The sequence below is a fragment of the Aphidius gifuensis genome, linkage group LG3 (assembly GCF_014905175.1).
Source record: "Aphidius gifuensis isolate YNYX2018 linkage group LG3, ASM1490517v1, whole genome shotgun sequence".
Taxonomy (NCBI): Eukaryota; Metazoa; Arthropoda; class Insecta; order Hymenoptera; family Braconidae; genus Aphidius; species Aphidius gifuensis.
The window spans coordinates 21060307-21087780 of record NC_057790.1 but is presented as its reverse complement, the minus strand read 5'-3'; the positions used below and the strand labels follow the sequence as shown (position 1 = coordinate 21087780).

At 24.8% G+C, this 27474-nt stretch overlaps 12 protein-coding genes and 1 long non-coding RNA gene across 15 annotated transcripts; 7 read left to right on the top strand and 6 right to left on the bottom strand.

Annotated features, from left to right (window-relative positions):
• Positions 1 to 55: 55 nt before the first annotated feature.
• Positions 56 to 2433, bottom strand: LOC122852726. The gene is made up of 8 exons (XR_006373855.1): positions 2320 to 2433; positions 1914 to 2018; positions 1660 to 1712; positions 1327 to 1462; positions 1065 to 1134; positions 779 to 864; positions 498 to 583; positions 56 to 275 (listed from the first exon to the last, which is right to left on the bottom strand). It is a non-coding gene; the product is annotated as an uncharacterized LOC122852726 (long non-coding RNA).
• Positions 2434 to 2577: 144 nt separating this feature from the next.
• LOC122852722 (CLK4-associating serine/arginine rich protein) lies at positions 2578 to 6141 on the top strand. Its single transcript, XM_044152674.1, has 10 exons — positions 2578 to 2848; positions 2915 to 3012; positions 3082 to 3257; positions 3337 to 4528; positions 4613 to 4720; positions 4802 to 4850; positions 5207 to 5270; positions 5347 to 5452; positions 5519 to 5857; positions 5946 to 6141. Exons 1-10 carry the CDS (start codon positions 2717 to 2719, stop codon positions 5962 to 5964), a joined length of 2283 nt encoding a protein of 760 aa, XP_044008609.1. The 5' UTR covers positions 2578 to 2716; the 3' UTR covers positions 5965 to 6141.
• A 73-nt stretch (positions 6142 to 6214) lies between these two features.
• LOC122852725 lies at positions 6215 to 7158 on the bottom strand. The gene is made up of 3 exons (XM_044152678.1): positions 6962 to 7158; positions 6701 to 6894; positions 6215 to 6535 (listed from the first exon to the last, which is right to left on the bottom strand). The coding sequence occupies exons 1-3, from the start codon at positions 7156 to 7158 to the stop codon at positions 6342 to 6344; spliced, it is 585 nt and encodes a 194-aa protein (XP_044008613.1). The 3' UTR covers positions 6215 to 6341.
• A 20-nt stretch (positions 7159 to 7178) lies between these two features.
• Positions 7179 to 10051, bottom strand: LOC122852723 (gephyrin). Its single transcript, XM_044152675.1, has 7 exons — positions 9931 to 10051; positions 9715 to 9866; positions 9445 to 9632; positions 9161 to 9374; positions 8816 to 9085; positions 7964 to 8743; positions 7179 to 7872 (listed from the first exon to the last, which is right to left on the bottom strand). Exons 1-7 carry the CDS (start codon positions 9959 to 9961, stop codon positions 7627 to 7629), a joined length of 1881 nt encoding a protein of 626 aa, XP_044008610.1. The 5' UTR covers positions 9962 to 10051; the 3' UTR covers positions 7179 to 7626.
• A 285-nt stretch (positions 10052 to 10336) lies between these two features.
• On the top strand, positions 10337 to 11937 carry LOC122852724 (eukaryotic translation initiation factor 4E type 2). The gene is made up of 5 exons (XM_044152677.1): positions 10337 to 10557; positions 10775 to 10841; positions 11014 to 11253; positions 11364 to 11516; positions 11586 to 11937. Exons 1-5 carry the CDS (start codon positions 10538 to 10540, stop codon positions 11775 to 11777), a joined length of 672 nt encoding a protein of 223 aa, XP_044008612.1. The 5' UTR covers positions 10337 to 10537; the 3' UTR covers positions 11778 to 11937.
• Positions 11938 to 12235: 298 nt separating this feature from the next.
• On the top strand, positions 12236 to 13259 carry LOC122852721 (mitochondrial import inner membrane translocase subunit Tim17-A-like). The gene is made up of 2 exons (XM_044152673.1): positions 12236 to 12392; positions 12684 to 13259. Exon 2 carries the CDS (start codon positions 12703 to 12705, stop codon positions 13234 to 13236), a length of 534 nt encoding a protein of 177 aa, XP_044008608.1. The 5' UTR covers positions 12236 to 12392; positions 12684 to 12702; the 3' UTR covers positions 13237 to 13259.
• Positions 13260 to 14300: 1041 nt separating this feature from the next.
• Positions 14301 to 15286, top strand: LOC122852720 (mitochondrial import inner membrane translocase subunit Tim17-B-like). 2 transcript variants are annotated; one of them, XM_044152671.1, is made up of 2 exons: positions 14301 to 14507; positions 14734 to 15286. In XM_044152671.1, the coding sequence occupies exon 2, from the start codon at positions 14753 to 14755 to the stop codon at positions 15266 to 15268; it is 516 nt and encodes a 171-aa protein (XP_044008606.1). In that variant the 5' UTR covers positions 14301 to 14507; positions 14734 to 14752; the 3' UTR covers positions 15269 to 15286. The 2 variants fall into 2 exon arrangements, with proteins under 2 accessions (XP_044008606.1, XP_044008607.1); XM_044152672.1 differs by lacking the exon at positions 14301 to 14507 and adding an exon at positions 14611 to 14636.
• A 304-nt stretch (positions 15287 to 15590) lies between these two features.
• Positions 15591 to 16524, top strand: LOC122852718 (mitochondrial import inner membrane translocase subunit Tim17-A-like). Its single transcript, XM_044152667.1, has 2 exons — positions 15591 to 15779; positions 15933 to 16524. The coding sequence occupies exon 2, from the start codon at positions 15953 to 15955 to the stop codon at positions 16433 to 16435; it is 483 nt and encodes a 160-aa protein (XP_044008602.1). The 5' UTR covers positions 15591 to 15779; positions 15933 to 15952; the 3' UTR covers positions 16436 to 16524.
• On the bottom strand, positions 16437 to 17090 carry LOC122852719 (putative mediator of RNA polymerase II transcription subunit 12). 2 transcript variants are annotated; one of them, XM_044152669.1, is made up of 2 exons: positions 16912 to 17090; positions 16437 to 16823 (listed from the first exon to the last, which is right to left on the bottom strand). In XM_044152669.1, exons 1-2 carry the CDS (start codon positions 17020 to 17022, stop codon positions 16623 to 16625), a joined length of 312 nt encoding a protein of 103 aa, XP_044008604.1. In that variant the 5' UTR covers positions 17023 to 17090; the 3' UTR covers positions 16437 to 16622. The 2 variants fall into 2 exon arrangements, with proteins under 2 accessions (XP_044008604.1, XP_044008605.1); XM_044152670.1 differs by having other exon boundaries at positions 16456 to 16799.
• A 217-nt stretch (positions 17091 to 17307) lies between these two features.
• On the top strand, positions 17308 to 21768 carry LOC122852716 (transmembrane protein 214). The gene is made up of 9 exons (XM_044152665.1): positions 17308 to 17573; positions 17656 to 17879; positions 17950 to 18633; positions 18705 to 18915; positions 19017 to 19156; positions 19884 to 20016; positions 20234 to 20499; positions 20576 to 20727; positions 20801 to 21768. Exons 1-9 carry the CDS (start codon positions 17444 to 17446, stop codon positions 20922 to 20924), a joined length of 2064 nt encoding a protein of 687 aa, XP_044008600.1. The 5' UTR covers positions 17308 to 17443; the 3' UTR covers positions 20925 to 21768.
• On the bottom strand, positions 21115 to 23394 carry LOC122852717 (putative deoxyribonuclease TATDN1). Its single transcript, XM_044152666.1, has 5 exons — positions 23238 to 23394; positions 22916 to 23095; positions 22457 to 22850; positions 22174 to 22377; positions 21115 to 22108 (listed from the first exon to the last, which is right to left on the bottom strand). Exons 1-5 carry the CDS (start codon positions 23275 to 23277, stop codon positions 22003 to 22005), a joined length of 924 nt encoding a protein of 307 aa, XP_044008601.1. The 5' UTR covers positions 23278 to 23394; the 3' UTR covers positions 21115 to 22002.
• A 452-nt stretch (positions 23395 to 23846) lies between these two features.
• On the bottom strand, positions 23847 to 25942 carry LOC122852713 (dolichyl-diphosphooligosaccharide--protein glycosyltransferase subunit 1-like). Its single transcript, XM_044152663.1, has one exon. The coding sequence runs from the start codon at positions 25697 to 25699 to the stop codon at positions 23873 to 23875; it is 1827 nt and encodes a 608-aa protein (XP_044008598.1). The 5' UTR covers positions 25700 to 25942; the 3' UTR covers positions 23847 to 23872.
• Positions 25943 to 25979: 37 nt separating this feature from the next.
• LOC122852714 (motile sperm domain-containing protein 1-like) lies at positions 25980 to 27474 on the top strand. Its single transcript, XM_044152664.1, has 5 exons — positions 25980 to 26516; positions 26650 to 26813; positions 26900 to 27044; positions 27125 to 27268; positions 27349 to 27474. Exons 1-5 carry the CDS (start codon positions 26378 to 26380, stop codon positions 27378 to 27380), a joined length of 624 nt encoding a protein of 207 aa, XP_044008599.1. The 5' UTR covers positions 25980 to 26377; the 3' UTR covers positions 27381 to 27474.

Genomic DNA, 27474 nt, shown 5'->3' with positions numbered 1-27474 from the left:
AAATTATGCTGTAATGATTTGAATGGAATAATTAACACTTTGAAGCAATATAATGTATTTGTATAAATGAATTGTTTTATTTATAATAATTTTTATGTACAATTTAGAAGAGTGATTGTTATAAGGGAGATAGTCAACATCATATGGAGTAAGTAAATTACATCTCGTGACATTGTAAATGCCCAAAATGATAACAAGAATTTATCCTTATCTTGGCTGATACACTCCTGATGAACCTCTTTCTTCTCCCTAATATCTCCCTAATAATAATAATCCTAAGTAACAAAAGAAACAAATTTATTAATAAATTTTACTTATGATTTATTAATATTATTTTTGTTTACTAAATTCATGGTTAATATTCTTGATGAATAAAAACATGTTAATGAATTTAGTATTTAATTTATCCCAAGCGTATATCCAAAATCGAATGGCCAATCGAAATCGGTAAAGAATTGGGAACATTAGATTTTTATAAAAAAAAAAAAACAACTTACTTTGTGTTGGTGAATATGAACAGCATCATCATCTAGTAAATTTCAATTGATGTTGGAGATTTGTCAAGTCCATTGATTGTTCAAGCCTATCAACAATAAATAATCAAGTAATTAATATCGAATTTTATAATTTATAAAAAATAGTATTTTAATTTTTTTAAAATATATCAGTGAAACAAATTATCTCCATGGTTATTGCAGAAGAACGAAAGTTTACAAAAACATCATTTAGATTATTTTTTAGTTCTTTTATTATATTTAAATGAATTAAAGTGACTTACTTTCTGTTGGTGATTATTAACAGCATCATCATCTAGTAAATTTCAAATGATGTTGGAGATTCATCAAGTCCATTGATTGTTCAAGCCTATCAACAATAAATAATCAAACAATTAACATCAAATTTTATAATTTAAAATAGCAAATGGTATTTTAAAATTTATTTAAAATATCAGTGAAACAAATTATCTCCATGGTTATTGCAGAAGAACGAAAGTTTACAAAAACATCATTTAGATTATTTTTTATTTCTTCAATTATATTTAAATAAATCAAAGTTCAACTTACTTTAAGAAAATAAACTTCCAGTAGTTTTCAAGATGTTGGAAAATTTAGTGACAGCATTGCGACAAGTGTTCTGAAAAATAATTTATGAATTGAATTAAAAAATTGATATTTAATAGTTGTTTTATCATAATTAGTTTTATATAATCTTCAGAAAGACTAATCATAGAATCACTGTGTAATCAATATGAATGCAATTTTCCTCATTTAATAATTATTTTAATTGATGATTTGATGATAATACTTGATGAAGAATTAAACTTACATGTAAAATTGGAGTTTTTAACCAACAGCATGTTGCATGATGTCATCATATCTGGATCCAATGCATCTATCTCTTTGGATATAAATTGAAGACGCAATTGACTTAATTTCATTGCGTGGGATTATGATTCATTAACCTGTAATTAACACAAAAAAAAGTTAGCTAATATTCAAAATCTACAACTAGAATTATTAATTTTTAATACAAAAAATTCAGATAATCGAATTTGGCATCAGCGAACATCAGCCGGCAATTCCTATCAAGACATTAAAAGGCTCATCATGTTGATTTAGAATTTGTATTAAAATTTCAACAAATTAAATAAATGCTTACTCTTTTTTTTCGATGAGATGTTTGATTGTGATCCATCAACCAGATACCTGAAACTAACACAAAATTAAATTAGATAATGTTTAAATTTCTTGAATAATATAATTGTTTTTTATTTTTAAAAATTCAGATAATCAAAATTTGGCATCAGAAAAAATCAGCCGGCAATTCCTATCAAGACATTAAAGGGTTCATCATGTTGATTTTATTTTTTTATTAATATTTTAATTAGTTAATAATTAAATAAATATGCTTACTTTATTTGGATGAATGATGTCGACAATTGATAGTAATTTCTTTTGGGATATAGCATCACTGCTGATGTAGCCAGTGCAACTTGATTCAACAAGTTTTTCAAACGACTGTAAAAATTAAAACAAACAATAAGTTAATAACTTTGTTTTAAAAATAATATTTCAATAACTTGTAATAATTATTTGATTAATTTTTTTTTTATATTTAAAATAATGCCAACGAGACATACACATAACCTATCATAGTTATAAAATTTACCATGTGGTCTTGGTAAAAAGTTTTTATTATTTAATGATTAATATGTATTCACCAGGTTGTAACGAGATAATTAAATTAATGATAATATTTAATAGTAATTTGTGTTGAGTAATTGATTAAATATCTTTGAATTATAATTAAAATAATTACCATGATGTTCTGATTTAACTGGATCCAACGATTGATGATTGATCAAAGTCTTGAAGGAAAGAACGCTTCACCAAAAGGCAAAAAGCCTTGATGAAGAGCAAGAAGAGAACTCTCTCTCACTCTCTCTTTTCTGGTGTACACAGACCTTTATTTTTGATTCGCGAGTGGGAGAAAATAAATAATGCGCCATCAAACATTGCGCAAATGCATTTAAATTACCGTAAAATAACATAAAAAAAAAAAAAACATACTGACAAACATGGCGACCGCCTGCTAAAGAAATTCTAACTGACAAGAAGTCTTAATAACAATGTCTTTCTTTAATTTTAATATTTTATAAGTGTAAACTTTAAATTATAATTAACATTAAATAAAAAAAAAAACAACAATTCATAAAATGAATTTCTCAATTAAAAAAACTGGAGGCCGAATGTGGCATGAAGCTAGAAAACAAGAAAAAAAAATAAGAGGAATGTTGGTAGATTATCGAAGACGAGCTGAACGTAGAAGAGATTATTATGAAAAAATAGTAAGTAAATTATTTATAATTTTTAAGCTTATTATTATTAATCATAATATTAAATAATTATTATAGAAATCAGATCCAACACAATTTTTGCAACTTCATGGAAGACCATGTAAAATACATTTGGATGCAGCAATTGCAGCTGCTGGTGATAGTCCAGCAAACATGTAAGAATTAAAAATAATAATTGTTTTTGTTTTTATTATATTTAAAATGTTTATTGTGTTGTTATGTAGGATGCCATGGCAAGGAAAAGATGATAATCTTATTGATAGATTTGATGTAAGAGCACATTTAGATTGGATACCAGAACCACCAAATACAATTGATGTTGATGTTGCTTTAACAAGTGAAGACAGACATATTAATTATGAACGTTATAGAATTATTGTTCAAAATGAATTTTTAGGAGGTTTGTTTTAATATTTAAATATTTATTATTGTTGTCAAATGAATGATTATTAATTTAATTAATTTTATTTATTTAATAGTTAGTGAAGAAAAATTTTTAAATCAAATTCATCTTGAAGAACAATTTGGCTCTTCCACAAAACCTGATTCATCAAAAGATAAAAAAAAATCATGTAATAATGCAGCAATTGGTTATAATTATGAAACAGATGAACCAATACCAGAAACAACAAAAACAGAACATAATATTATTGATGAAAAACAAGATGATGAAGATAGTGATGTTGATTTAGATATTTGTGTTGATGTATCACAAATTGAACCATCACAAGCACATGAAATGAATCAAACAGCTCAAAAATATGGTTTACTTGGTGCTGATTATTTTAGTTTTTTAACTCAAGATTTTGAAGAAGCTGAAACATTACGTCAAGCAAGAAAACAAGAAGAAGAAAAAGCTATGTATTCTGGTAGAAGATCAAGACGTGAACGTCGTGCATTTCGTGAAAAAAAAATGATTGGTAGAGTTGTTAGTCCACCAAGTTATGCAGCACGACAAAGTCCAGAATATAACCCATATAGAAAATCATCATCAAAATCAAAATCAAGATCAACATCACCAATAAATGCTGGTAAAATAACATATATTACAAGTTTTGGTGGTGATGAAGATACACATGGTACAACAAGTCAAATAATACAATCAACATCATCATCATCAACATCAAATACTAAAAAATTTAATAATACAATTAATAGTGTACGTAATAAAAGATCTAAAAGTCCAATTTTTACTGATAGACATGCTAGAAAAATAAGTCGTTCAAAGACAAGAAGTCGTTCAAGATCTTTGAATAAATTTAGATCATATAAATCACGTGATTCACGTGATAGAAAACGTTCAAGATCAAGAAGAAGATCAATATCAAGATCAAGAAAATATCGTTCAAGATATGACAGATCAAGATCACGAAGTAGATCAAATAAAAACCGTTCAAAATATCAAAGAAGTATAAGTAGATCAAGATCAAATTCATCATCAAAAAGTTCACCATCAATAACAAGACAAAAAAGATCAAGAAGTCGTTCAAATAGTTATTCAAAATCAAGATCAAAATCAACAAGTTGCTCAAGAGAAGGATACAGAAAAAAATATAAAGAAATGTCAAAGTCAAGATCAAAATCAAAGAGTCCATTGACATCTAGATCTGAAAATAAAACATCTAATGTGGCTGTTAAAAATATCGAGAATAAAACATCAACTTTACCTAGGTAAACAATTTACTTTTTACTTTTTTTTATTTAATGAACTATTAAATAAACTAATGGACAATTTTATTTTTTGTTTTTTTTTAGATATTATGGTCGACGTGGTAAATCTTCAAGTTTAGAAATTGACGTATCTGATTCTGATGAATCAAAAAATTTGAATAATTCAAAAACAACAATTTCCATCACTAACATGTAAGAAAATAATATTTATTATATTTATTTTTATCATAATCATGGTGATATATTTAATTTTAATTTTAATTTTTTCAACAGAAACAAGCCAAAAGCAGGGTTAAGTACCAATTCTGGTGCCGGACACAAAGTCAGTAAGAACCTTAACGTTTCTTTAGTCATTTTAATGCACAAAGCTAATAATAAAAGAGAAAATAATTTTTTTTTTTTTTAAAAAAGTATTCTTTATTAGAGTTAGAAAACAAAAATATATATTTATTTATTTATAACAATTTTAAATTGTTCTATTATTCATCTAAATATGGTGCTTCTTGGATTTAATTTAAAAAAAAAAATCATTGATTTGTTTTTGTCTTTATAATAATTATTAATGTGCTTGCAAAATTTTATTTTAATTGCTTGTAAAGAAAAAGAGAAAAAAGTGTTAAAATAATATTAGCTTTTATTTATATTTTGAATATGTTAATTAATTATCTCGTATTTCAGTCGGTGAGAATAACACCGCAAGAGCGGCTTAAAAAAAAAATGCAAGCTTTGTTGAATAGACAATGTAAGTATAATATTATTTAATTATATTATTTAATTGTATTTAAAATGACTAATGATTTTTTTTTTTATTAAAAAAGACAAAGCAGATAAAAAAGCTGAACAAGCTCGTATTGAAAAAATGGAACAACAACGTCAAGATCGAGAAGATGAGATTCGAGAAATGTCATTAAAGCTTCGTCGAAGGTATGTTATTAATATTTTATAACCTGAATAATATTAAAAATTAATTAATTTATAAATATATTTTAGACAAAGAGAAAAACGACATCGATATGAGGGTCATAGTTCTGATTCAAGATCATCAGTGTCAAGATCACCAAGTCCAAGACATTCAGTATCTTCGTCATCAAGACGAGATCGTCGTGAACGTGATGAACGAAGTGACGTTGATCATGATCGTGACAGAGATCGTAATCGTGATCGTGATAGAGATCGTAATCGTGAACGTGATAGAGATCGTGAACGTGATAGAGATCGTGATCGTGACAGAGATCATAGTAGAAGAGATGATCGCAACAGAAGCCGACATGATTCACGCAGACGTTATCGGGATAATTCACCAAGATCTCCAAGTCCCCGTAACAACAGGTAAATTAATAAATCAATTCTTTTATTTATCATTGTCAAATGCTTCTTTATCTTATTTTTTTTTTTTTTCTCTTTTTTATTCTTCTAGAGGCCTGGTTGATTATTAATAAATTTTTTTTGCTGTCAACTGGAACTTAATTAATTAGGTGAATTAATTGTTGGTTTTTTTTTTTTCTACTAGACACTTATTCGCTCAAATTTTGTGAGCATTTTCACGTAATTCCAATTAACTTTAAAATTTTAATATTAAAAAGCAAAATGGGTAAATTGAATATTAAAATAGTTATCAATTAATAAATTTGAATTAAATTTATTAGCATTATTTAAAAGAAAAAATAAAATATTCTGGTGCTGCAATTTAATTTATATAAAATTTATATATTGTAAATTAAAATTGTTTATACATTAATTCATATATATATATATATTTTTTTTTTTTTGTTTATTAAAATGTTAACAATTAAGTTTATATGAATAAAAAATTTCAGTCATCTTTTGCAGTACGAATGTTTAACATTGAAAAATGTTTTTGTAAATTATTCATTATATGATTACGTTGAATCATAACTTCATTGTGACAAAATTTCGAAAATACAATTGGACATTCATATTCAACTGTTTCAATACATGTTGTATGTTCACCACTGCTATAAAATTTAAACTCCGAAACTGAATTTACTAAAAAATTAAATTAAAAAAGAACCATTAATTGTTTAAGCAATTTTATAATTTATAAATAAAAATACAATCTTTATTGAATAATAATAATATTCCAAACAATTTGTTAATTTGTTTTGAATTATTATTAATTTCCATTTAATACAGTTATTAATTTAAACTTACCACAATCAAAGCTTGAAAAGAAACAAGTTTTGTGATTAGAACGAATGAAATATGTGTTTCCTTCTTGCAAAACTGAAAAATGTCCAAGTCCTGTATTTCGTATTGATGGTAGATGACTCAAATGCTCTTTATACTCAACAGAATATTTCCAATGATCAAAATTACCACTTTCATCAATAATATTAAACTCTTCACTAAAAAAATAAATTAATAATTATCAAAATAATAGTAATAGTAATTGCCAAAATAAATAAATATTACATTGTAGGATTTAATTTTAACATGTTACTAAAATCAGCAACAAATTCCCAAACAACTTCTGGCTCAACATTTTTAACATTAAATTCAAATACAACTGTATGATTTTTTTTGTAAATTAAAAATATATATATTGCAAATAATGCCAATGTAACGTACATCAAAGTACGAAATTTCCATTTCAATGGATTAACTCCCATTTTAAAAAATATATATTTATAAAAAAAAAGTAAAAGATGGGTTTAACTAAATAATAAAAAATGAAGCTAAATATATTTCAACAGTTTTTAATTGACTGTATTGAAAAGACTGGTAGTTTTCGACTCTTGTTATCAGTTTTTTTTTTTGTTATTTTTAGTTTTATCGTCTCTGGATGACATCCGGATCCGTTTGGCGTGTAACTCTCAACAAAAAAATAACGCGTGTAATATGATAATTGTTTATATCTTGGAATCATTGTTATTATTATTCCAAGAATGAGTGGAATTAAGACTCTTGTACACTATAAAAAATAGATGAGCTGGAAAATCAGAACAACACATGTTTCATTAAAAAATTGAGGCCAGAGAAAAACACGTGATGTTGATAAAAATATTTAAATATATTTTATTCAATAATATAAAAATATAGTAATTGATAATAACAATGATAAAACTCTTGTGAATCTTTTAGACATGTTGATGAAAACCCAGTAGGATAGCTTCAACTAAATCACCTTTTTGTAATTTATATTTTTCATCAGTACATCCAGGAAGCATTAACAAAGCATTTGCATTTTTACAACTAACAAGTCTACTGCTTATTTGATTGCCAGTATCATAAGCTTCAGGAATATTATCAGTTGAATCATGTTGCCAAACTAAAATAGCTCTAGTATACTCTGGACGTGAATCTAATTTGTACGAATTCATCAACTGTAAAATAAATGCAACAAAAAATTAATCCACCAAAATCGAAATATAAAATAATAAAAAATAAACTTGAAATATTATTTTTTATACATACACGAGCTTTTACAATAATTGGACTTGAATAATTTCCTGATAATCGATGAATAAGTGGCATTGCAAAAAGATAAAATGTAACTGTAGCAGAAACAGGATTACCAGGAAGACACATGAAATATTTTACTTGTCCATTGAACATACAAGTTGCAAAAGTCGTTGGTTTTCCTGGTTTCATATTAACACGACCAAAATGAATTTTTCCATTAAATTTTTTTTCAATTATTGGCTTTAGCATATCACGATCTCCCATTGATACAGAACCAGTTGTTATTAAAACATCAACATTATTAAGAGCATTATTAATTAGATCTGTCATTACATGTTCATCATCAATTGCAATTCCAATATCTTTAGCTTCATATCCATGCTCTTTTAGTAGCATCATTAATGTTATTTTATTACTATCATAAACATGACCAGGTTTTTGTGGTTCACCAGCTTGTTGAAGTTCATTACCAGTTGATAAAACTCCAATCTTTGGTAGCTTTGTTACATTAACACTTGTGCAACCACATGCAGCTAATATACCCAATTCAACAGCTGTTATTTTAGTATATTTTTTTAAAACACATGTTCCTTTTTTAATGTCACTACCAATAGCTCTTATATCATCATCTTCTTTTGGTACAACTAAAATATTAATTTCATTTTCTTCTGTATTATCATGACTTTTGCTAATGAGTTCTGTATCTTCTACTTGGACAACAGCAGTAGCTTCATCTGGAACAGGTGCTCCAGTATTTATTCGCATACAAAAACCAGCTTTTAAATTATGAGGCTATAAAAATATGAATAATATTTTGTTAATTAAAGTCAGTGAGTATGTTAAATTTATTGAATTATTATATACCGTTTGTCCTGCTTCAATTGATCCTGTAACTTTTCTTAATCCTTTTCCATCACTAGCTATAACAGCATATCCATCTTTTATTGAAGCTCTAAAAGGTGGTAAATCACAGAGTGAATAAATATCATCAGCTAATATTCTTCCATGACAATTCCATAAATTTATAGTTTCACAATCACCAGACCAATTGTAACTTTGAATAATTGAAGCTACTTTTTCCATAGATATCATTGGATAAGGAGATTTTCTGAGACGATTAACAACATCATTCAACTGAAAAAAAAAAATGAACAATAATTGCTTCTAGAAAAAAAACAATATATACTAGCTTGATTATAATTTTTTTACTGGTGTAGAAGTGTCTTTATCATGTTGACATTTGTGTTTACATAAACTGCCCTGAACAGCTTCATGTGTTGTTTTAATTTTTGGTTTATTATCTAATATTAAATCAACAGCATGAGGAATAACATTTGCAATTGAGTCTAGGCATTCTCTAACTGCTTTTAATGAACCTGGCAAGTTGATAATAAGAGTATCACCACGAATACCACAAACAGCTCTGAAAGTATATTTAAATTTTAATACAATTTATAATGGATTTTATTTTAAAGGTGTTAAAGTTTATTGACCTAGATAACATTGCCATTGGAGTTACTTTTAAACTTGCATTAAGCATAGCTAATGATAGTCCAGGTGCTTCTTTTTCAATAATTTGTTTTGTTGCTTCAGGAGTAACATCTCTTTTGGAAAATCCAGTTCCTCCAGTTGTCAAAATAACATTTGGTTTTAAATCATCTGACCAACTTTTTAAAACTTCCTTCAAAGATCAATATTATAAATATTTAAAAAATTATTTTGTTAACATGTTGTATATTTTTAAATATAATTTATAGCTTTACCATTATTATATATTCATCGTCCTCTACAATTCCTGATAGCATCACATGTCCTTGTAAAATTTTTCCAGTTGGTGTATTTTTATCAGTTACCAAACGTATTAATTCTGGACCACTTATATCTTTAGATGAATCTTCTGAACATGTATCACTTACTAAAACAAAAAAAATCATTTTTAATATTAAATGTTGATATATTTTTATTTATTTTATAATTACCAGTTAAAATTCCAAAAGTTATTGGAGCCATTTTTGAGATTCTGATTAGTGTTTCTGATTAGAACCAATTGAAAATATAAAAAATAATAATTTTTGTTTATTTATTGTTATTTGTTTTTCATATTTCTATCCATTGTTGCAAACTTACTAAAAAAATATAATTTTCTGATATTAAAGACAATTTACACCGTCAAAATTAAATTTTATAATTATTTATTAAATTTATTTTAATTTAAACAATATAAATTATCTAATTTATAATATATAAAAAAATTTAATAATATATTTTAATAAAAAATTTTATATTTGACGTGTCTTTTTTACTTTGACTGTGTATTCTTGAATTTAGAAAAAAACAAGTTAAAAATAAGAAAAAACAAAATGACCACAAGCTCCCAGCTGGAATAAACCAGAAAAAAAAAAAAAAGACACAACAGTGAAAGACGCATAAAAGTAAACGTAAAAAATAAAAATAATAGATTTAATTTTTATTTTCTTATATAAATTTGTACCTGTACACACAAGACAAACAAATTTCATACAAATTTATTTTGTTTTTTTGTTAAATTTATTAGAAATATTTATATTTATAAAACAAAACTCCAACATGTCTGAAAAATTTGATGGGTAAGAAACCATGTTTTTAAAATAAATTATTAATTAAATAATAACTTAAAATTAAAATTACATTTTACATAAACATTTTCATTGACAAATAATTTTTTTTTGTGCAATAATATATTCATTGTTAAAATTGTGTTGTTAATACTCAAAAAAAATATTTGAATCAACAATGGAATTTATTTGTTTATTAATAATGAATATTAATTAATTAATTTTATAGAGCAAAAGGTAGTGATGAAAGTGGTGATGAAGATTCAAGCAGTAATCAAAGTCTCAAACTTAGACTGGTAAATACATAAATAAATTAATCAAAAAAAAAAAAAGGAAAATAATAATTAAATTTTCTAACCTCAAAAGAAGTATTCTAGAATATTAAAAAATTCGATATTATTAATTAAAATTAAGCATAATAATATCTAAATAATATTAAGATATTAATAGTTTATAATTTAATTTTAGCCACCATTGGAAATAAATCCAAATGAAAATCAACTACAGTATGGCTATGCATTGTGGTACAGTAGAAGATCAGTTGGTAAACAAACTGACAGACGTTATGCTGAAAATTTGAAGCTCATTGGAAGATTTGGAAGTGTTGAACAATTTTGGTCACTTTATAGTCATCTTATTAGACCATCTGAACTCATGGCATATTCAGATTTTCACCTATTTAAACATGGCATAAAACCCATGTGGGAAGTGAGTCAAAAATCATCATAGCATATTTTATATATAGAAAAAAATTAAAAATAAAATATATATATTTTATATTCATCAGTATTATTATTAAAATGATGATATTATTTCAGGATTCAGCAAATAAATATGGTGGTAAATGGGCAGTAACGTTGAGAAAGGGTTCAGTTGATCGTTGCTGGGAAAATTTGGTTTTGGCAATGTTGGGTGAACAATTTATGGTTGGTGAAGAAATTTGTGGAGCTGTTGTATCAATAAGATATCAGGTATAATTAATAGAGTCTAATAATTTGATGTTATTGTGAATATTTAATTAATGTGTATTATGTCAACAGGAGGATAAAATATGTGTTTGGAATAAAACATCATCAGATGTTGCAACGACAGCAAGAATAAGAGATACACTTAGACGTATATTGAATTTACCAACAGATGTTTTGATGGATTATAAACCACATAATGAACGTTTAAAATATGCCACAATTAAAAGCCAAAGTGATGGAGGAGTTGTCAAAGCTGATTATTAATTTTTTATCATAATAAATATAATCATGACAAACCAATTTGACTGAACATCTTGATATGGTAATTTTACACGCATTTATCTTGAGATAAAATGTTGTTATTGATTTGTATAGCCATTATAAAAAAAAACAAAAAAAAAAATTACATACAAAAGAAAATAGATTGAGTTGCATTTTTACAATTACAAATGGTTTGTTTTGAGTATTTTATTTTCAACATAAATTGATTCCATTAATATTTAATTTTAATTTATTTTTCTCAGTAACTGAAATTTTGAGTGATAAAATTATTGGGAATATTTAAACTAAGCGCTCTATGAAGTATGAATGCAAATTTCGAAAAAAAAACATTTTGTATATTATTAAGGTCGTTTTCCATCTTTCACTATTTTTTTTTTTTTCGTGTAAATTCGTTAGAGCGCATGCGTGTATTCAGATTTCAGATTTCAGAGTAAAACCGGGAAACCGGCAAAAAGAAAATCACGTTTCTTACAGTTTTTTATTTCTGGATCTGTCTGGATCTAAATTTTCTTACATTTAAGAAATAGAAATATTTATAAAAGATTGAATTATAATCAATTCAACAACTTGTAAAATTGACACCTCTTAATAGCTTTGGTAAGTTTAATTTATCGACAATAATAATGTTTATTTTTTACCTTTTCATTATATATTTTTATAATTGATATTAGGTTTACCTAATATTCCACTTCTATGTCATCATTCTAACCTCTTATTAAAACACACTATCAAAATATCATATTATTGTAATAAAATAATTTGCTTCATTTTAATTTATGTTAATTAATAAAGTTAGTAATTAATATTTGTAAAAACAATAATAGTCAATTAATTAATATAATAATCAATAATGTAATATTAATTTTTATATATTTTTTGTTATTGCAGACTAATATAAATTTAAATAATGGCTCAAGATCTATACTCCAGACAGCCTTGTCCAATGCGTATTGTTGAGGATACTGGTGGTGCATTTTCATTAGGTCTCATTGCTGGTAGTATATTTCATGGTATCAAAGGTTTTCGTAATGCACCAAGTGGCATGAATAAACGTTTCATTGGAGGTATAACAGCAATTAAAACACGTTCACCAATGCTCGCTGGTAGTTTTGCAATGTGGGGTGCTACGTTTGCATCAGTTGAGTGTACACTTATACATTATCGTCAAAAAGAAGATGCATGGAATTCAATAACAAGTGGTGCAATAACTGGTGCTATATTAGCAGCAAGAAGTGGTGTTGGTTTTATGGCTATGAGTGCTGTATCTAGTGGTATATTTCTTGCACTTATAGAAGTTATGGGTACAATATTGACTCGTGTATCTGCTGATCAATATAAACCACAACCACCTGATTTTGGACAATCACCTGATTTTGGACAACCACCTGATTTTAGACAACCACCTGATTTTAGACAACCACCAGAAGGATATCAACAATAAAAGTTTATATTAGAAATATATATTTAAACAACTCACAACTTGTATTGTAAGTTTTAAAAATAAGTGAAAAATGTACAGACTTGGATTTTGTTATTAAATAGTCAATATAATTAACATTGTTTTATTTATTTATAAAAAAGTAAATTTATTATTTTTAATATTAAATAAAATATAATACAAGTTATTGTAAAAATTTTCGAGTCTACTTAAATTTTATATTGATAAAAATTTATTTAATTTGTTTTAATGTTTTTCATTTGCATCTTCGTCATCTTTTTCTATTTTATATTCATTAGTATTATTATGAGAATGATAATATTATTTCAGGATACAGCAATTAAATATGATGGTAAATAGGCAGTAATGTTGAGAAAGGGTTCAGTTGATCGTTGCTGGGAAAATTTGGTTTTGACAATGTGAGGTAAACAATTTATGGTTGGTGAAGAAATATGTGAAGCTGTTGTATCAATAAGATCTCAGGTATAATTAATAAAGTCAAATCTTTTGATATTATTATGTATATTGGATTAATGTGTATTATTATGTCAACAGACAAACCAATTTGACTGAACATCTTGATATGGTATTTTTACACGTATTCATCTTGAGATAGAATGTTGTTATTGACTTGTAAAGCCATTATAAAAAAAAAAAAAAAAATTACATTGAGTTGCATTTTTACAATTACAAATGGTTTGTCTTGATTATTTTATTTTTAACATAAATTAATCCATCAATCTTTAATTTTAATTTATTTTTCTCAGTAACTGAAATTATGAGTGGTAAAATTATTTGGAGGATTTAAACTGGGCGCTCAATGAATGAAATTTGTAAAAAAAAAATTTAAAAAAAAAAAAAAAAATATATATTATTAAGGTCGTTTTCCATCTTTCAACTTTTAATTATAATTTTTTTTTTCTATTTTAAAATGTAGATCTGCAAATTTAAATTAATATAAATTATTTAAAATTTGTAGGTATTTTTATTTTTCATTAATTGAACTTTTAACTCATTTAAGTAATGATTTATTTTCAAAAAATAAATCGTTATTGAACAGTGTAACAAAACCTATACATTTGTCAAAAGCACATGTGACATGTGTAATTTCCATTATGGTTTTAACACTACTTTCATCACTTTTTTCTGCTTTTATCATTTCTAAAATATAAATCAATCTGAGTTGACACACATCAAAGGAATAAAAATATTTATAAACGATTGAATTAAATAAATTAAACAGCTTGTACAATTGACAACACTTCATAACTTTGGTAAGTTTAATTCATCAACAATAATAATGTTCATTTTTTTCTATTCATATATTTTTATAATTGACATTAAGTTTACTTAATTTTCTACTTCTATGTCATCATTCTAACCTCTTATAAAACACTATTAAAGTTAGTTATTAATTTTTGTATAAACAATAATAGTCAATTAATTAATATAATAATCAATAATGTAATATTAATTTTTATATGTTTTTTGTTATTGCAGATTAATATAAATTTAAATAATGGCTCAAGATTTATACACTAGAAATCCTTGTCCATTGCGTATTGTTGAGGATACTGGTGGTGCATTTGCACTAGGTCTCATTGGTGGTGGATTATTTCAAGGTATACAAGGTTTTCGTAATGCACCAAGTGGCTTAAATAAACGTTTTATTGGAAGTATAACAGCAATTAAAACACGTTCACCAATGCTCGCTGGTAGTTTTGCAATGTGGGGTGCTACGTTTGCATCAGTTGAGTGTACACTTATACATTATCGTCAAAAAGAAGATCCATGGAATACAATAATGAGTGGTACAATAACTGGTGCTATATTAGCAACAAGAAGTGGTGTTGGTGCAATGGCTGCTAGTGCTGTGTTTGGTGGTGTATTACTTTCACTCATGGAGGTCATAGGTGTATTTACGACTCGTAAGAATGCTGAAGTATTTAAACAACAACCCCTTGATTTTGGACAACCACCAGAAGGATATCAACTACCAGAAGGATATCAACCACCAGAAGGATATCATCAATAAAATTTTATATTAGAAATATTTATATTTAAACAATTCACAAATTGTATTATAAGTTTAAAAAATAAGTAAAAAATAAATAAATATTTAAATATATAAAATTGTAGAGACCTGGATTTTGTAATTAAATAGTCAATTTAATTATTATTATTAATTTAATTAATTTTAAAAAAAAATATATTACAAGTTATCGTAATAATTTCTGAGTCATATAGGTACATTCAAATTATTTGAATCTTATATTCAATTAACTTTCAGTAATGACAACTTAAAAAATAAACCGCGATGTTCGCGATAAACCGTTGTTGAACAGTGTGAATAAAGCGTATATGTGTAATTTCCAGTATGGCGTTGGCGTAAATGTAGATCACATTTGATCATTCAACTACACCTCTCATTTCTGGATCAAAATTGGCTAATTTGATTCATCACTTCTTAGAAATAAAAATATTTATAAACAATTGATTACAATCAATTAAACAGATTTTAAAATTGACAATATTTAATAACTTTGGTAAGTTAAATCAATAATAATAATGTTTATTTTTATAATTGACATTAGATTTACCTAATACTCCAATTTTATGTTATCATGTTAACTTTTTGATATGGAACAAACTATCAAGATGATGATCAATAGTGTAATCATAATTTTTATATATTGCAGACTAATAATAAATTTTAATAATGGCACAAGATGAATACACAAGAGAGCCTTGTCCATGGCGTGTTGTTGAGGATTGTGGTGGTGCATTTTCAATGGGTCTCATAGGTGGTAGTATATTTCAAGGTATCAAAGGTTTTCGTAATGCACCAAGTGGCTTAAATAAACGTTTTATTGGAAGTATAACAGCAATTAAAACACGTTCACCAATGCTTGCTGGTAGTTTTGCTGTTTGGGGTGCTATGTTTTCATCAGTTGATTGTACAATTATACATATACGTCAAAAAGAAGATCCATGGAATTCAATAATGAGTGCTGCAATAACTGGTGGTGTATTAGCAGCAAGAAATGGTGTTGGTGCAATGGCTATGAGTGCTATTTTTGGTGGTGTATTACTTGGACTTATGGAAGTTGCAGGTATATTTATGACTCGTGCTGGTGCTGAACAATATAAACCACAACCAATTGATTTTGGACAACAACCACCAGAAGGATATAAACAATAAAATTTTATATTAGATATATACCTATATTTAAACAATTCACAAATCGTGTTGTAAGTTTTAAAAATAAATATATAAAAATATATTTACAATTGTACAGACTTGGATTTTGTTATTAAATAGTTAATTTAATTATTAACAATTTTTGAGTCATATACTCAAATTTTTTATTAATAAAAACCTATTTGTTTTAATTTTCTTCATTTTCATCTTCATCATCATCTTCATCTTCTTCTTCAATGTTTAATACTGAATGACTTGGAACATCCAAGTCTAGTTCTTCATCTTGATCAGATGTATTTGAAAGTAATTCATTATTTTTATTTTCATTTTCTGATAATGATTTACCATTAGATTTATTGAGTAACTCCAAAAGATTAAACTGTTCAATCTGTCAATAAAATATCAAACATTAATTATTTGTTTTTTTTTTTTTCAGCTGTATGATTACTCATTGTTTAGTAGATGTTTTTTTTTACCTGAAGTGAATTTAAAGCTCTGTCAATTTCCACAAGTGCATCTTGAAGAAGAGTTTTTTCTTCAAGGAGCCTTTTACGTTGTTCACTTAAATTTTCTGCTTGTTTTGTCATTATTATTTGTTTAAAAAGACAGTAATAAATAATAATAAATATTAAACAACACACATTTTTGTGTGTTTTTTTTTTCAAGGATACAATTAAGGGTTTGTTACATTTGTTTATGGATAATTTATAAATTGACCTTAATATTTACATTTGTAAACAGCCTTTATGTTTTTTTTATTTTTCATGAAATAGCACCTTTTCTACATGTGGATTTGTGCGTGGCAAATGCTAGTGCGCATGCTCGACCACGTAAACAACAAACAAGCAAGCGGAATTTGATGATGATGATGATTGATGAACGGGTAACAGGGACTAAGTGCCTTTTCTCTCTCCAGTTTTCATTTGTGTATAATATAATTTTGATTATTCTTAATTTTTTAAATATATTATTTATTTGTTTTTATATATAAATAATCATTTATTAAAAATGTCGTCTGGTGGTTGGGAAGTAGTTGGAAAAAATAAAAAAGATAAATCAATTGTTAATAAAAATGGAAAATTAACAAAAACTGAAAAGAAAAAATTTATTGAAAATGCTCCAAAACTTGAAGATTTTCGTAAGTTAAATGATAGTTCAATCAAATTATAAATTATTAAAGTTTTTTTATTAATTAAATTATAATTTGCTTTTTATTATAGTTCCATTAAGCCAAGTGAAAACAATTTTTGACAATCTAGATGATGATAATAAACGTAAAGTTAAAGTTAAATCAAGAGACAATAATGACAAGGAGAATGAAGAAAAAAAAAAATCTCCAAAGCACAATAAACAAAAAGAAGTTGAAAAAAAAAATTCCCAACAACAACAACAACAAAAGGATAAACCCAAACAAAAAGCTGTCAAACCAGCTGATAAATCATTGGTAAGATAAAAAATAATAAAACAATATTCCACTATTTTTAAATAAATAAATAATTAATTGTTTTTTTTAGATTTCGATTCAACAAATTAATGAAATAATAGATACAAATAAAGCACGTTTTCCTGATGCTCCATTAATATGGCTCAAAGATTTAGTATCATATTTAAACAAAAAAATAACAAATGAAAAAGATGATTTATTATTTAATTCAAAAAATGATAATTATCCATTAAATCTTGTAGCAAAACCAGTTATTTCATTATTTGAAAAAATTATAAAACAATCTGGTCAAGGAAATGTACAATTATTTTATGAAGGTACAATTGTTTTAATGACAAAATGTTTATCTGAAGGTACATCTGATATTGGTTGTAAAATTTTTTTAAAATTACTTGCACAAATGTATCCAGAAATGATGCCATTATTTATAAATAAATATATAAGTCTTAAAAATTCATATCAAAATAAAAAAACAGTTGGTTTATCATTAATTTGGGTATATTCACAAGTTGGAAAATATAATTTAACAATTGGATTAAAAATATGGCATGAAGTTTTAGCTCCAATGCTTGAATCAAGAACATATGCATTTCATGTTGTTAAAATACTTAAAGAAATTATTGCCATTCATGCTGATACAAATTCAATTACTGAAGAAATTTATATGAATATTGTTGATGATTTTTATTCGGGAAAATACAATGTTGTTTCGACATTGTCAAAAGAAGTAACTTCTTGTCTAGATACCTTTACTGTAAGTACCTTTTTAATTAGTTTTATTTGCTAATTAAAAAAACTCGTTTCTAATTTTACTTTTTTTTATAGAGCTGTGCTATGAAGAGTAAAAAAGTAAATGTAATTAATATTTTTGATGCTTTTATTGATAAAATAACACCAAAGACTGATTTGGTTTATAAAGATAAATTATTAAAAATTATTACTTCATGTATTATTGCTGAACCACAGTGTTTATCTGTTTGGACAAGAATTTATTCAAAACGTCTGTATCAAACAGAATTACTTCTTAATTTGTTTAGTAAGTTTATTTCTATAATCAAACTTTACATGTAGTGTTGATTCATTTTATTATTTAATAATTAATTAATAATGTATTTGTTTTTTTACTATTTATTATAGATAATGAATGGCATGATTTTTGTACGAAAATTCAAGTTTCGAAATTCAAAGATACTTTACAAGTCATACAAACAAATGAAGTTACAGCAAAAACACACAGAGAAGAGGCTATATTAATGTCTTGTAAAAAAATTTCATTGGTAATTATATTATTATATTATTAAATTATTTGTAAATTTTAAAAATGCTGAATGTATTTTTTTTAAAATACAAAAGTACATTCAGCATTTTTTTTTCGTTAATATTGAACATTTTATTTGTTAAATTTTTTCATTTTTTAAATTTATTTTAAATGGGTGTGGTCTGTATATTTTTATTTATTTATTTAAATTCAAATTCTATTTTTTATTCTATTTAAATAACATTTAAATTTTCCCGCAAACAATTTACTCAAAATGGCTGACATTTGTTAGTCTGACGTCATTTAATTGAGGGGGTTGGAAAAGGAATCATTCAGTTGACGCAAGGGACGGGCATAATATCGATTCACACGTTGTTCATATAAAAAAAAAGTGGCGACATAAGTTGATCATCATTCATCATTGTCTCTTTACAAATTTATTATTTATTATCAAATTAAATTAATAATCCAACTACAATTATCATAATAAATTAACAAACCATCAAAAAAAAAGGTATGAACAATATGAAAAATCAATTTTCATCATCAACTTCACCAGGAAAATATAATCTTAATTAGTCATTCAACGTTATTCAACGTTTTTCTTTCTTAATTTATTTTTTCTTTGTCTTTTTTTTTTTTTATTTACATTGATTTATATTTTTTTATCTTTTTGTGTTTTGTCTTTTTTTTTTTTATTTATTTTTCTATTCAAACTCTTACGTGACGATAATTTGTTTGTTCAGGCATTAACCAATAAAATGACGGCATCAAAAAAAAAAGCAAGAAGTTTTTCATGGACAAAAGGCTCAATTTTCCTTCTACTTTTTATAGGATTAATTGTTGTACTTGATTGTAAAAAACATGGATCATTTGAAGGTAAGCTTTGTCAATGATTTATCATCATAATTTATCATAAGCATCATTTATAATTTCCACACGTACTCACATAATGCCATTAATCAAAATTAAATATGCAAATTAATTGAGAAAAAAAAAATTCATCATCTTTATGAATAATGATAAATAAATTCGTCAAAGATTCATAAGCATAGCTTTAATTTATATTTTTTTTGTTTAACTTTGTTTTTGATAGCATCAAGCACAGCAAAATTATTGAACAACAGTGGTGCAACAACATATGGCCAAAAAGCATGGACCATCTCAGAAATCTACTTGAACAAAGGATTAGCTTATTGGGAAAAAAATTCACCATCGTCTTATAAAACTGCTGCTGATTTAGGAAAACAATACTCAAAGCTTGCTAAAGATTTGTACCTCATTGCATTTAATACAGCATCAAAGCTTTATAAAAATTTAGCTTTGTATGTTGAAGAAAAACGACCTCTTGTCGTTGCTTCAGTAAGTTATATATTTTACAAATAAATAAAAAATTTAAATAAACATGTTTATTAATTTAATTTGTTTGTTATTCTAGATCAACACCTATTTTCCAGGGTGGATTGAATCATTCCAATCATTTTATGAAGTACAATTAGCATCATTAAAAACAAATTCAGCAAAATTAGCAAATTATGCTGAAAATCAATCAATTACATTCATCAGATGGATTCAAACTTCTGTTTTTGTGTATGTTTATTAATTGTTTTTTTAATACTAGGTTTAATTATTAATTAATAATTTTTATTATTTATTATTTTAGTGGTAAAATGAGTCCAGAAAGTATTACTGGATATGCTAAACAAGCCATTGATTCAACGCAGCTGTTTGCTAATCAAATTTATGATTGGGCATATGAAAAACTTCAAAAAGTTCAAAAACTTTAAAAAGTTTTATAAATAAAATAACAACAACAACAAACGTTGAAGTATATATTATACAAAACGATCAAAAACGTTTTAAAATAATAAATTAAAAAAAAAACAAAATAAGATTTAAAAAAGAAAAATATTTACTACAATGTGTCAACCATTCATTTAATTTTGACAATTAATTATCACATTTATTTTTTGGCTATTGTGGTGGCCATTAAACCTGTGATAATTTACAAATGAAAATGTATTATTATTATTTTTGAAATATCTCACAACTCTAAAATAACATCGAGTTAATTTCGAATAAAAATAATTTTAGAAAAAAGACCAAAGTCGAATCAAGAAAACTCGTTTTTAAAAAACAAGTTATATCAAAATTAATTAAAAAAAAAAGACATTTTCATAATTAATTTATTATTTTAAATAATTCCATTGTTTTTTTTTTTTTTTATATTTTTCTTTGATAGTATTGTCTAGAATTGTTGAGTGAGGACACGACTGAACGAGTCACAAACTTTATTGCAAGTAAACTTGTTTTCTTTTTTTTTTTTTTTTTCTAAGCAAATTTGTATATTCTTAAAGAATGTGTTTCGAGGGCTAAAAAAAAAATCATTGTTCAAGTATATAAAGCTATAATAAAAGTACATTTTTTATAAACTTTTTTTTTTTTTTAAAAAAACACTGGTTATTTAATCCAAAAAAAATTTGAATATTTGACTTTTTTTTTCAATGGTATTTATTGATGTCAGTAAAAACTTACTCCACATATTTCTTAAACTTTATCGCAATTTATAAATTAGAAAAAATATAAAGCAGAAGGAAGAGAGAGAGTACATGTCAAACTTTCATGTTTTTTTTTTAGAGCAATAAATATTCACAAACATTATTAAATTAAAAGACGATTGAAATTTCAAGATAAAATAACTTGAAATTTTTTTTTTTAAATATTAAAATAAATTGTAAATTAAATATCAATTCCATATAAATGATTACGTTTTTTTTTTTTTTTTGTTTTTCAAGACTTAATTAATAAATGTAGCATAATGTAAATGAAAATTACAAAACAAAAAAAAAAAAAATAAAAACAACGTTACAAATCATCAGGAAAGAAGACCTTCATGGAGTTTTTGTATATTTGGTTACAAAGAAATTCTTCTTCTTCATCTCTAATTCTTGCCAATATCTCAAGAATTTGACTGCAATAAAAATAAGATATCAAGTCTTAAAATAATTGCATTAATAATTTATAAAAAATACTTACACAATAGTACATGGTTCATTTCTTCCTTTAACTAATTTATCAATTTGCCATTTTTCTTTTTTAACTGTTGGAAAATTGGTGATAACATCTTTGGCTGCAGCATGAGTTGGTCTTATTTCACACCATGGACAATCAGTTTCAATCATAAGTCTATCAGCTGGTATTGTTGTCAATGAAAATAAATTATCCTCTGTTTTTAATGAGCTATAATTTAAAATGTTTCAACAATATAAATCCTCAAATAATTATCTTATTTTAAATCAATTAAAATTCAATTATTTACCATCCATTTATGCCAATGTAAAGACCCAATTGTAAAATACTATTAGCTTCTTCTGGATTACCATCAAATGAATGTACAACACCTTCAGTCAATTGATCCTTATGTTTTCTTAGTATATTTATAAAATCATCTGATGCATTACGACAATGTAAAAACATGGGTAATTTTAAAGTTGAACACAATGATAATTGCATTTCAAAGAATTTTTTTTGTGTATCTTTTGAACAAAAATTAAGACGATCATAATCAAGTCCCATTTCACCAATTGCAATTATTTTATCACGATTTGCAAGTGCTAATTCTGTCATTGATTTTAAATAATTATCTGGATCACCAGATTCTTCAAAAATATTACATCTTGTTGGATGAACACCAACTGTTGTAAATAATCTAGCTAAAAAAAGCATACAAAATTATTTCATTAATTTAACAATATATAATTTGAAAACAAATACATACAATCTGTTCTAGCAAGCACCAGTGCTTGTCTACTTTCATCAAGACTACCAGCAGTTATTATTATTCTTGACAAATTATTATCCCAACTTCTTTTAAGTACAACATCTAAATCAGCTTGATGTTTTTGTGTACCATGATAAATTCCTTGATACATAGGGTCTAATAAATTTGCCCCAATATCTAGTAAAAAAAAAAAAACATTAATAATATAATAAACAAATAATTATTGACAATTTATGACAGACAAAACATAACCTGAAATTTATAGGTATTTATATGAATGAAATTAATTTTAAATAGACAAAGTAATAGTAAAATTTACCAATAAATTTACGTAAATTTGTCATTTTTGTAGTTAACATGAATATTTTTTAATTGGTCCACCACTGTGCTAATAAACACAGCTGGTGCACAACGATATAGCAGGTGTTTGTTGTGTATTTTTTTTATTTTTTTTTTTTTTTTACCGCACTGAATATACTTGTCTCTAACACATGGATTACAATTGAAATAATGTACATACGTATACGCAAACTTGTATATGTATTATAAAATTGATATAAAAAAAATAAAAAGATATGATAAACAAATCCTATGAAATAAATAAAAAGTAAATTCAAATTATCATTCATCGAAATTTTCTAAATAACAAGACATTTGGGTTTTTTTTAATTCGAAAAACAATATTAACATTAATAACAATAGTAAAATTATCCATAAATAAATAAAACAAAATTTTATTTATATATAAAGTTTATTAATAATATTATATTATTATTACAAAAGAACATTTTTATATAAGTATAAAGCTAAAAAGTTTTAAGCATTGTGTTTAGAAATTTTAAATTTCTACATGTTTATTTATTACTATTAATTAAATCTAATTTAAAAACAAAAACACTTGTGGATTATATTTTATTATATTATGCATTATTATTATAATAATTAAGTGATTATTTATTGCAATGATTTGACAATGGAATTAATTTTTTCAACACATTCTTCTTTTTTTTTAGTTATTGAATTTTCAGCATCAACAAATTGTGTTCTATTTATTTTACCAGGTACAAGTTTATCAATATAAAGTACTTGTTGTTGATTATAATATTCTTTAAGTAATTTATCATATTTTTGTAATTCCATTAATTTATCATAAATATCATTTGATTCATTTTTAATTTTTTGTGAAAATTCATTAAGTATATTTGTTGAATTTTTATAATCATTATTAATATTTTTAATAATTGATAAAAATACATTTGTATCTTTATTTTGTTTTAAATAATTTAATTGTTCATCAAGTTGATTATATGACATAACACGTTTATCTTGTATTGCTAATATTTTTTCACATTGACTAGCAATTTTTAATTTACATTCAAATGCTTCATCTTTGTCAATTGTAAAATCAAGTCTAACATATATTATAACAAGTAAAAATAATAAATACAATGCAATTGCAACTAATAATGGTTCTTGTAGCATAAGTAAACGTGGAAAATTATATTTAAGTTTAAAATTTTGTATATGATTTTCAACAAGATTATTTTTAGTAAATGATATTACTGGACGTCCAGTTGTATCTAAATATGAATAATGAAGATAATTTTTTTGTCTTTCAACTTCATATGGTGTTGATAATTCAAAATTACGTGTTCCTTCTGGTAATATTATTTTAACAATTAATTCATCAATAATCATATCATCAAATATATGATCAATTAATCTCATATTTAATAAATACTCGCTATTATAATTATTATAAAATAAATATTCATAACTTGGTACATTATATCCAATGATATAATGTGTTTTCCATCCACCAAATAATGGAAATCTTGGACGTAAATTAACATCAACTGAATCTTTTTTAATTCTTGTATGTGATGTTGATATATTACCAATATCATCACGATAATAAATATCAGTTGCTGCTGCTGGTAATATTGTATCAAAATTTTGTACACTTGATTGACCAGATTTATGTTCTCTTGAATAATCATATCTTGAAAATGAACCCTTTAATAATGCACCAGTATGTAAAAGATCAATTGTTTCTTCAACAGCAATATTACCCCAGTGTGATATTTCAATAACTCTTTCTAATTTTTTAACTGTTAAAAATTTATTATTATTTTCAAAATGTATATTTAAATTATCTTTACTAAATGGTACACGTTTATCAAATGGTCCATATGTTATTGTTGTATCAGTTGATGTATATGGTTTTAATTTTGTAAATGATTCAATATTTCTTGATGGTAATATAATATGAGTTGTTTGTTTTAAAATATAATATGGTGAATATAAATATATATTACCATTATATTTAACTAATTGTTTTTCTTTTTGTGTTATTTCTTTTGGATATGGTTCCAATTGATGAGTTGATATTGTTTCAATTTCAACAGATGTTGATCTTCCTGATTGTAATGAATCTTTTAAGATTATTTCATAATATATATTATTATTTAATTGTTTTTTTGATATATCAAGCTTTGATCTACTTGCATCTCTTGTTTGTGCTGATATAAAACTTAAACTTTCATTGTTTGGTGATTCAATGGTAAATAAAAAATTATTAATTGATGTTTTACCAGAATTTTCAATGACAATTTTTGTTGTTATTTTTGTTAATTGTGATTGTAAATCAATTATTCTGTCAACATTTTTTAATACCACGTCAGTTAATTGTTGTTCATTATTGGCAAATACATTTAAAGTATTTAATAAAAGCACCAGGTTAAATAATAACCACCAGCTATTGGACATTTTAATTATCATCTAATAAATCAATCAATATCTCAATATTTTTTTGTATTCTTTTTAGATAAAGAAATAAATATTTTTAACCGGCTGTGACAGTTTGACAAATGACAAATGACACTTTTTTGTGTTGATTGTTGTCTGTTGACTTTGATGCTTCCATGTATTATATAAATTCAAAGAAGAATAGAAACTTGATGGCAAAAAAAACTTGCAAATATAAATTTTAGATGTCACTTTATTTATTGATAGTGTAAAAGAGCCTTAAAATATTAAATTACAAATAATAATTATTATTTCTAAACTAACAATAAAATGATAATTAAATTTTATTCTATTAGAAATTTTTTTTTTTTAACAATTTGGAGTAATTTTCTATTACTCCAAAATGCTTATCAAAATTCACAGCTGGTTTTAGCAGTGTATATAGCATTTTATACAATGACAGATGATGACAAATCATGTATACATATGTCATATTGTCATTAATATATACACTTTGTTATTTTAGATTCTATGTAATTTAGTGCAGTTGATATTTATTTATACATTGTTATACTAGTTTGTTCAAAAATAGTAAACACCAAAGTGTAATTTTAATTTAATTTAATTATTATTATAACAACAACAACAACAATAACAACAACTGTTATTATTATTGAATGGAATCAACAAACTCTGGACTTAACAAAAACAATGCATCATCAACGAACACCTCAAAAATTTCCTGTTTTTGTTTTTCCACAGAGTATTACGTTCTTCTTAGATGAACAATCAACTCATAAACAAGTACTTACACTTTATAATCCATATGAATTTCCAGTAAGATTTAAAGGTAATAATATATTACACTAAATTAAATATAAAACATTTAAAATAAAAAATACTATTGTTATGAAACATATAGATAATTGTATTAACTTGATAGTCATTGTTTTTCAACATGTTGAATAATTGAATTTTTATAGTTTTAAGTACAGCTCCAAATAAGTACAAAGTTGTTGATCCTGAAGGTACAATTAAATCAAGATGTTGTGTGGATATTGTGGTTCGTCATATAGCATTGATAACAGCAAATTGCAATGCAATTGACAAATTGAGAATACAAATGCAAGAACATCCATCAAAACAAGTAAAATAAAATCATAAAAATAATAAGTAGTCAAGTAATTTGATTAATTTGAATTTATTAGTAATTTGGAATAATTTTATTTACAGATTATTGGGAAGAGAGATGTAGAAGCTAAGTTATTAGCAGGTACCAGTGACAGTGTTGGAAGAAATACTCCAGATCCTGAAATGTTTCAACAACTTCCAAGTACTGAATATCGAGAACAAAGATCATACTCAGTAGCACCACAAAGTATTAATATTAAATATATAAATTAATCTATTTTATACAAGTTTGATTATTATATTTATGTTTATCGTTTTTAATTCAAGGAGAAACAAATTTAATTGCTTTGATTGCTGGTGTTTTATGTATAATTGGATTATTATTACCAACTGAGGGAGAAAAAAATCAGAGGATACCAGAGTATCTTCAACTGTCAGTCAATTTTAAAATAATACTTTCATTTGTACTTGGTAAGCATTCAATAATTAGTTAATTTTATAGGTTTAAATATAGAACAAAATAGTTACTTAGATTCTTGTTTATCTTTTAGGTATGGTGACAATTATTGTGTTAAGGCCATAATTAATGTAAAAAACATATATAGTTTAAGTAAATAATTTTTATTTTTCGGTGTAATTTTTTTTTCAATTCGAAATAAATCATTTAAAATTTTAAA

What these genes read in the sequence shown, in the direction of transcription:
- LOC122852713 (XM_044152663.1), bottom strand. Translation starts at nt 25,699, where the DNA reads ATGATAATTAAAATGTCCAATAGCTGGTGGTTATTATTTAACCTGGTG.
- LOC122852722 (XM_044152674.1), top strand. Translation starts at nt 2,717, where the DNA reads ATGAATTTCTCAATTAAAAAAACTGGAGGCCGAATGTGGCATGAAGCT. An exon ending in GGTGATAGTCCAGCAAACAT is followed by an intron (nt 3,013 to 3,081) that starts GTAAGAATTAAA and finishes GTTGTTATGTAG; the next exon opens with GATGCCATGGCAAGGAAAAG. An exon ending in ACAATTTCCATCACTAACAT is followed by an intron (nt 4,721 to 4,801) that starts GTAAGAAAATAA and finishes TTTTTTCAACAG; the next exon opens with AAACAAGCCAAAAGCAGGGT.
- LOC122852714 (XM_044152664.1), top strand. Translation starts at nt 26,378, where the DNA reads ATGCATCATCAACGAACACCTCAAAAATTTCCTGTTTTTGTTTTTCCA. An exon ending in AAGAACATCCATCAAAACAA is followed by an intron (nt 26,814 to 26,899) that starts GTAAAATAAAAT and finishes TTTTATTTACAG; the next exon opens with ATTATTGGGAAGAGAGATGT. An exon ending in AATACTTTCATTTGTACTTG is followed by an intron (nt 27,269 to 27,348) that starts GTAAGCATTCAA and finishes TTTATCTTTTAG; the next exon opens with GTATGGTGACAATTATTGTG.
- LOC122852721 (XM_044152673.1), top strand. Translation starts at nt 12,703, where the DNA reads ATGGCTCAAGATCTATACTCCAGACAGCCTTGTCCAATGCGTATTGTT.
- LOC122852720 (XM_044152671.1), top strand. Translation starts at nt 14,753, where the DNA reads ATGGCTCAAGATTTATACACTAGAAATCCTTGTCCATTGCGTATTGTT.
- LOC122852719 (XM_044152669.1), bottom strand. Translation starts at nt 17,022, where the DNA reads ATGACAAAACAAGCAGAAAATTTAAGTGAACAACGTAAAAGGCTCCTT. An exon ending in GAGCTTTAAATTCACTTCAG is followed by an intron (nt 16,824 to 16,911) that starts GTAAAAAAAAAC and finishes TTTTATTGACAG; the next exon opens with ATTGAACAGTTTAATCTTTT.
- LOC122852725 (XM_044152678.1), bottom strand. Translation starts at nt 7,158, where the DNA reads ATGGGAGTTAATCCATTGAAATGGAAATTTCGTACTTTGATGTACGTT. An exon ending in TTAAAATTAAATCCTACAAT is followed by an intron (nt 6,895 to 6,961) that starts GTAATATTTATT and finishes TTATTTTTTTAG; the next exon opens with TGAAGAGTTTAATATTATTG. An exon ending in CTTTTCAAGCTTTGATTGTG is followed by an intron (nt 6,536 to 6,700) that starts GTAAGTTTAAAT and finishes TTAATTTTTTAG; the next exon opens with TAAATTCAGTTTCGGAGTTT.
- LOC122852718 (XM_044152667.1), top strand. Translation starts at nt 15,953, where the DNA reads ATGGCACAAGATGAATACACAAGAGAGCCTTGTCCATGGCGTGTTGTT.
- LOC122852723 (XM_044152675.1), bottom strand. Translation starts at nt 9,961, where the DNA reads ATGGCTCCAATAACTTTTGGAATTTTAACTG. An exon ending in CAATTGAAGCAGGACAAACG is followed by an intron (nt 8,744 to 8,815) that starts GTATATAATAAT and finishes ATATTTTTATAG; the next exon opens with CCTCATAATTTAAAAGCTGG. An exon ending in CAATTATTGTAAAAGCTCGT is followed by an intron (nt 7,873 to 7,963) that starts GTATGTATAAAA and finishes TTTATTTTACAG; the next exon opens with TTGATGAATTCGTACAAATT.
- LOC122852724 (XM_044152677.1), top strand. Translation starts at nt 10,538, where the DNA reads ATGTCTGAAAAATTTGATGG. An exon ending in AAAGTCTCAAACTTAGACTG is followed by an intron (nt 10,842 to 11,013) that starts GTAAATACATAA and finishes ATTTAATTTTAG; the next exon opens with CCACCATTGGAAATAAATCC. An exon ending in GCATAAAACCCATGTGGGAA is followed by an intron (nt 11,254 to 11,363) that starts GTGAGTCAAAAA and finishes ATATTATTTCAG; the next exon opens with GATTCAGCAAATAAATATGG.
- LOC122852717 (XM_044152666.1), bottom strand. Translation starts at nt 23,277, where the DNA reads ATGTTAACTACAAAAATGACAAATTTACGTAAATTTATTG. An exon ending in GGTGCTTGCTAGAACAGATT is followed by an intron (nt 22,851 to 22,915) that starts GTATGTATTTGT and finishes TGCTTTTTTTAG; the next exon opens with CTAGATTATTTACAACAGTT. An exon ending in AATGAACCATGTACTATTGT is followed by an intron (nt 22,109 to 22,173) that starts GTAAGTATTTTT and finishes TTTTTATTGCAG; the next exon opens with TCAAATTCTTGAGATATTGG.
- LOC122852716 (XM_044152665.1), top strand. Translation starts at nt 17,444, where the DNA reads ATGTCGTCTGGTGGTTGGGAAGTAGTTGGAAAAAATAAAAAAGATAAA. An exon ending in AAAACATGGATCATTTGAAG is followed by an intron (nt 20,017 to 20,233) that starts GTAAGCTTTGTC and finishes TGTTTTTGATAG; the next exon opens with CATCAAGCACAGCAAAATTA. An exon ending in ATTCAAACTTCTGTTTTTGT is followed by an intron (nt 20,728 to 20,800) that starts GTATGTTTATTA and finishes TTATTATTTTAG; the next exon opens with TGGTAAAATGAGTCCAGAAA.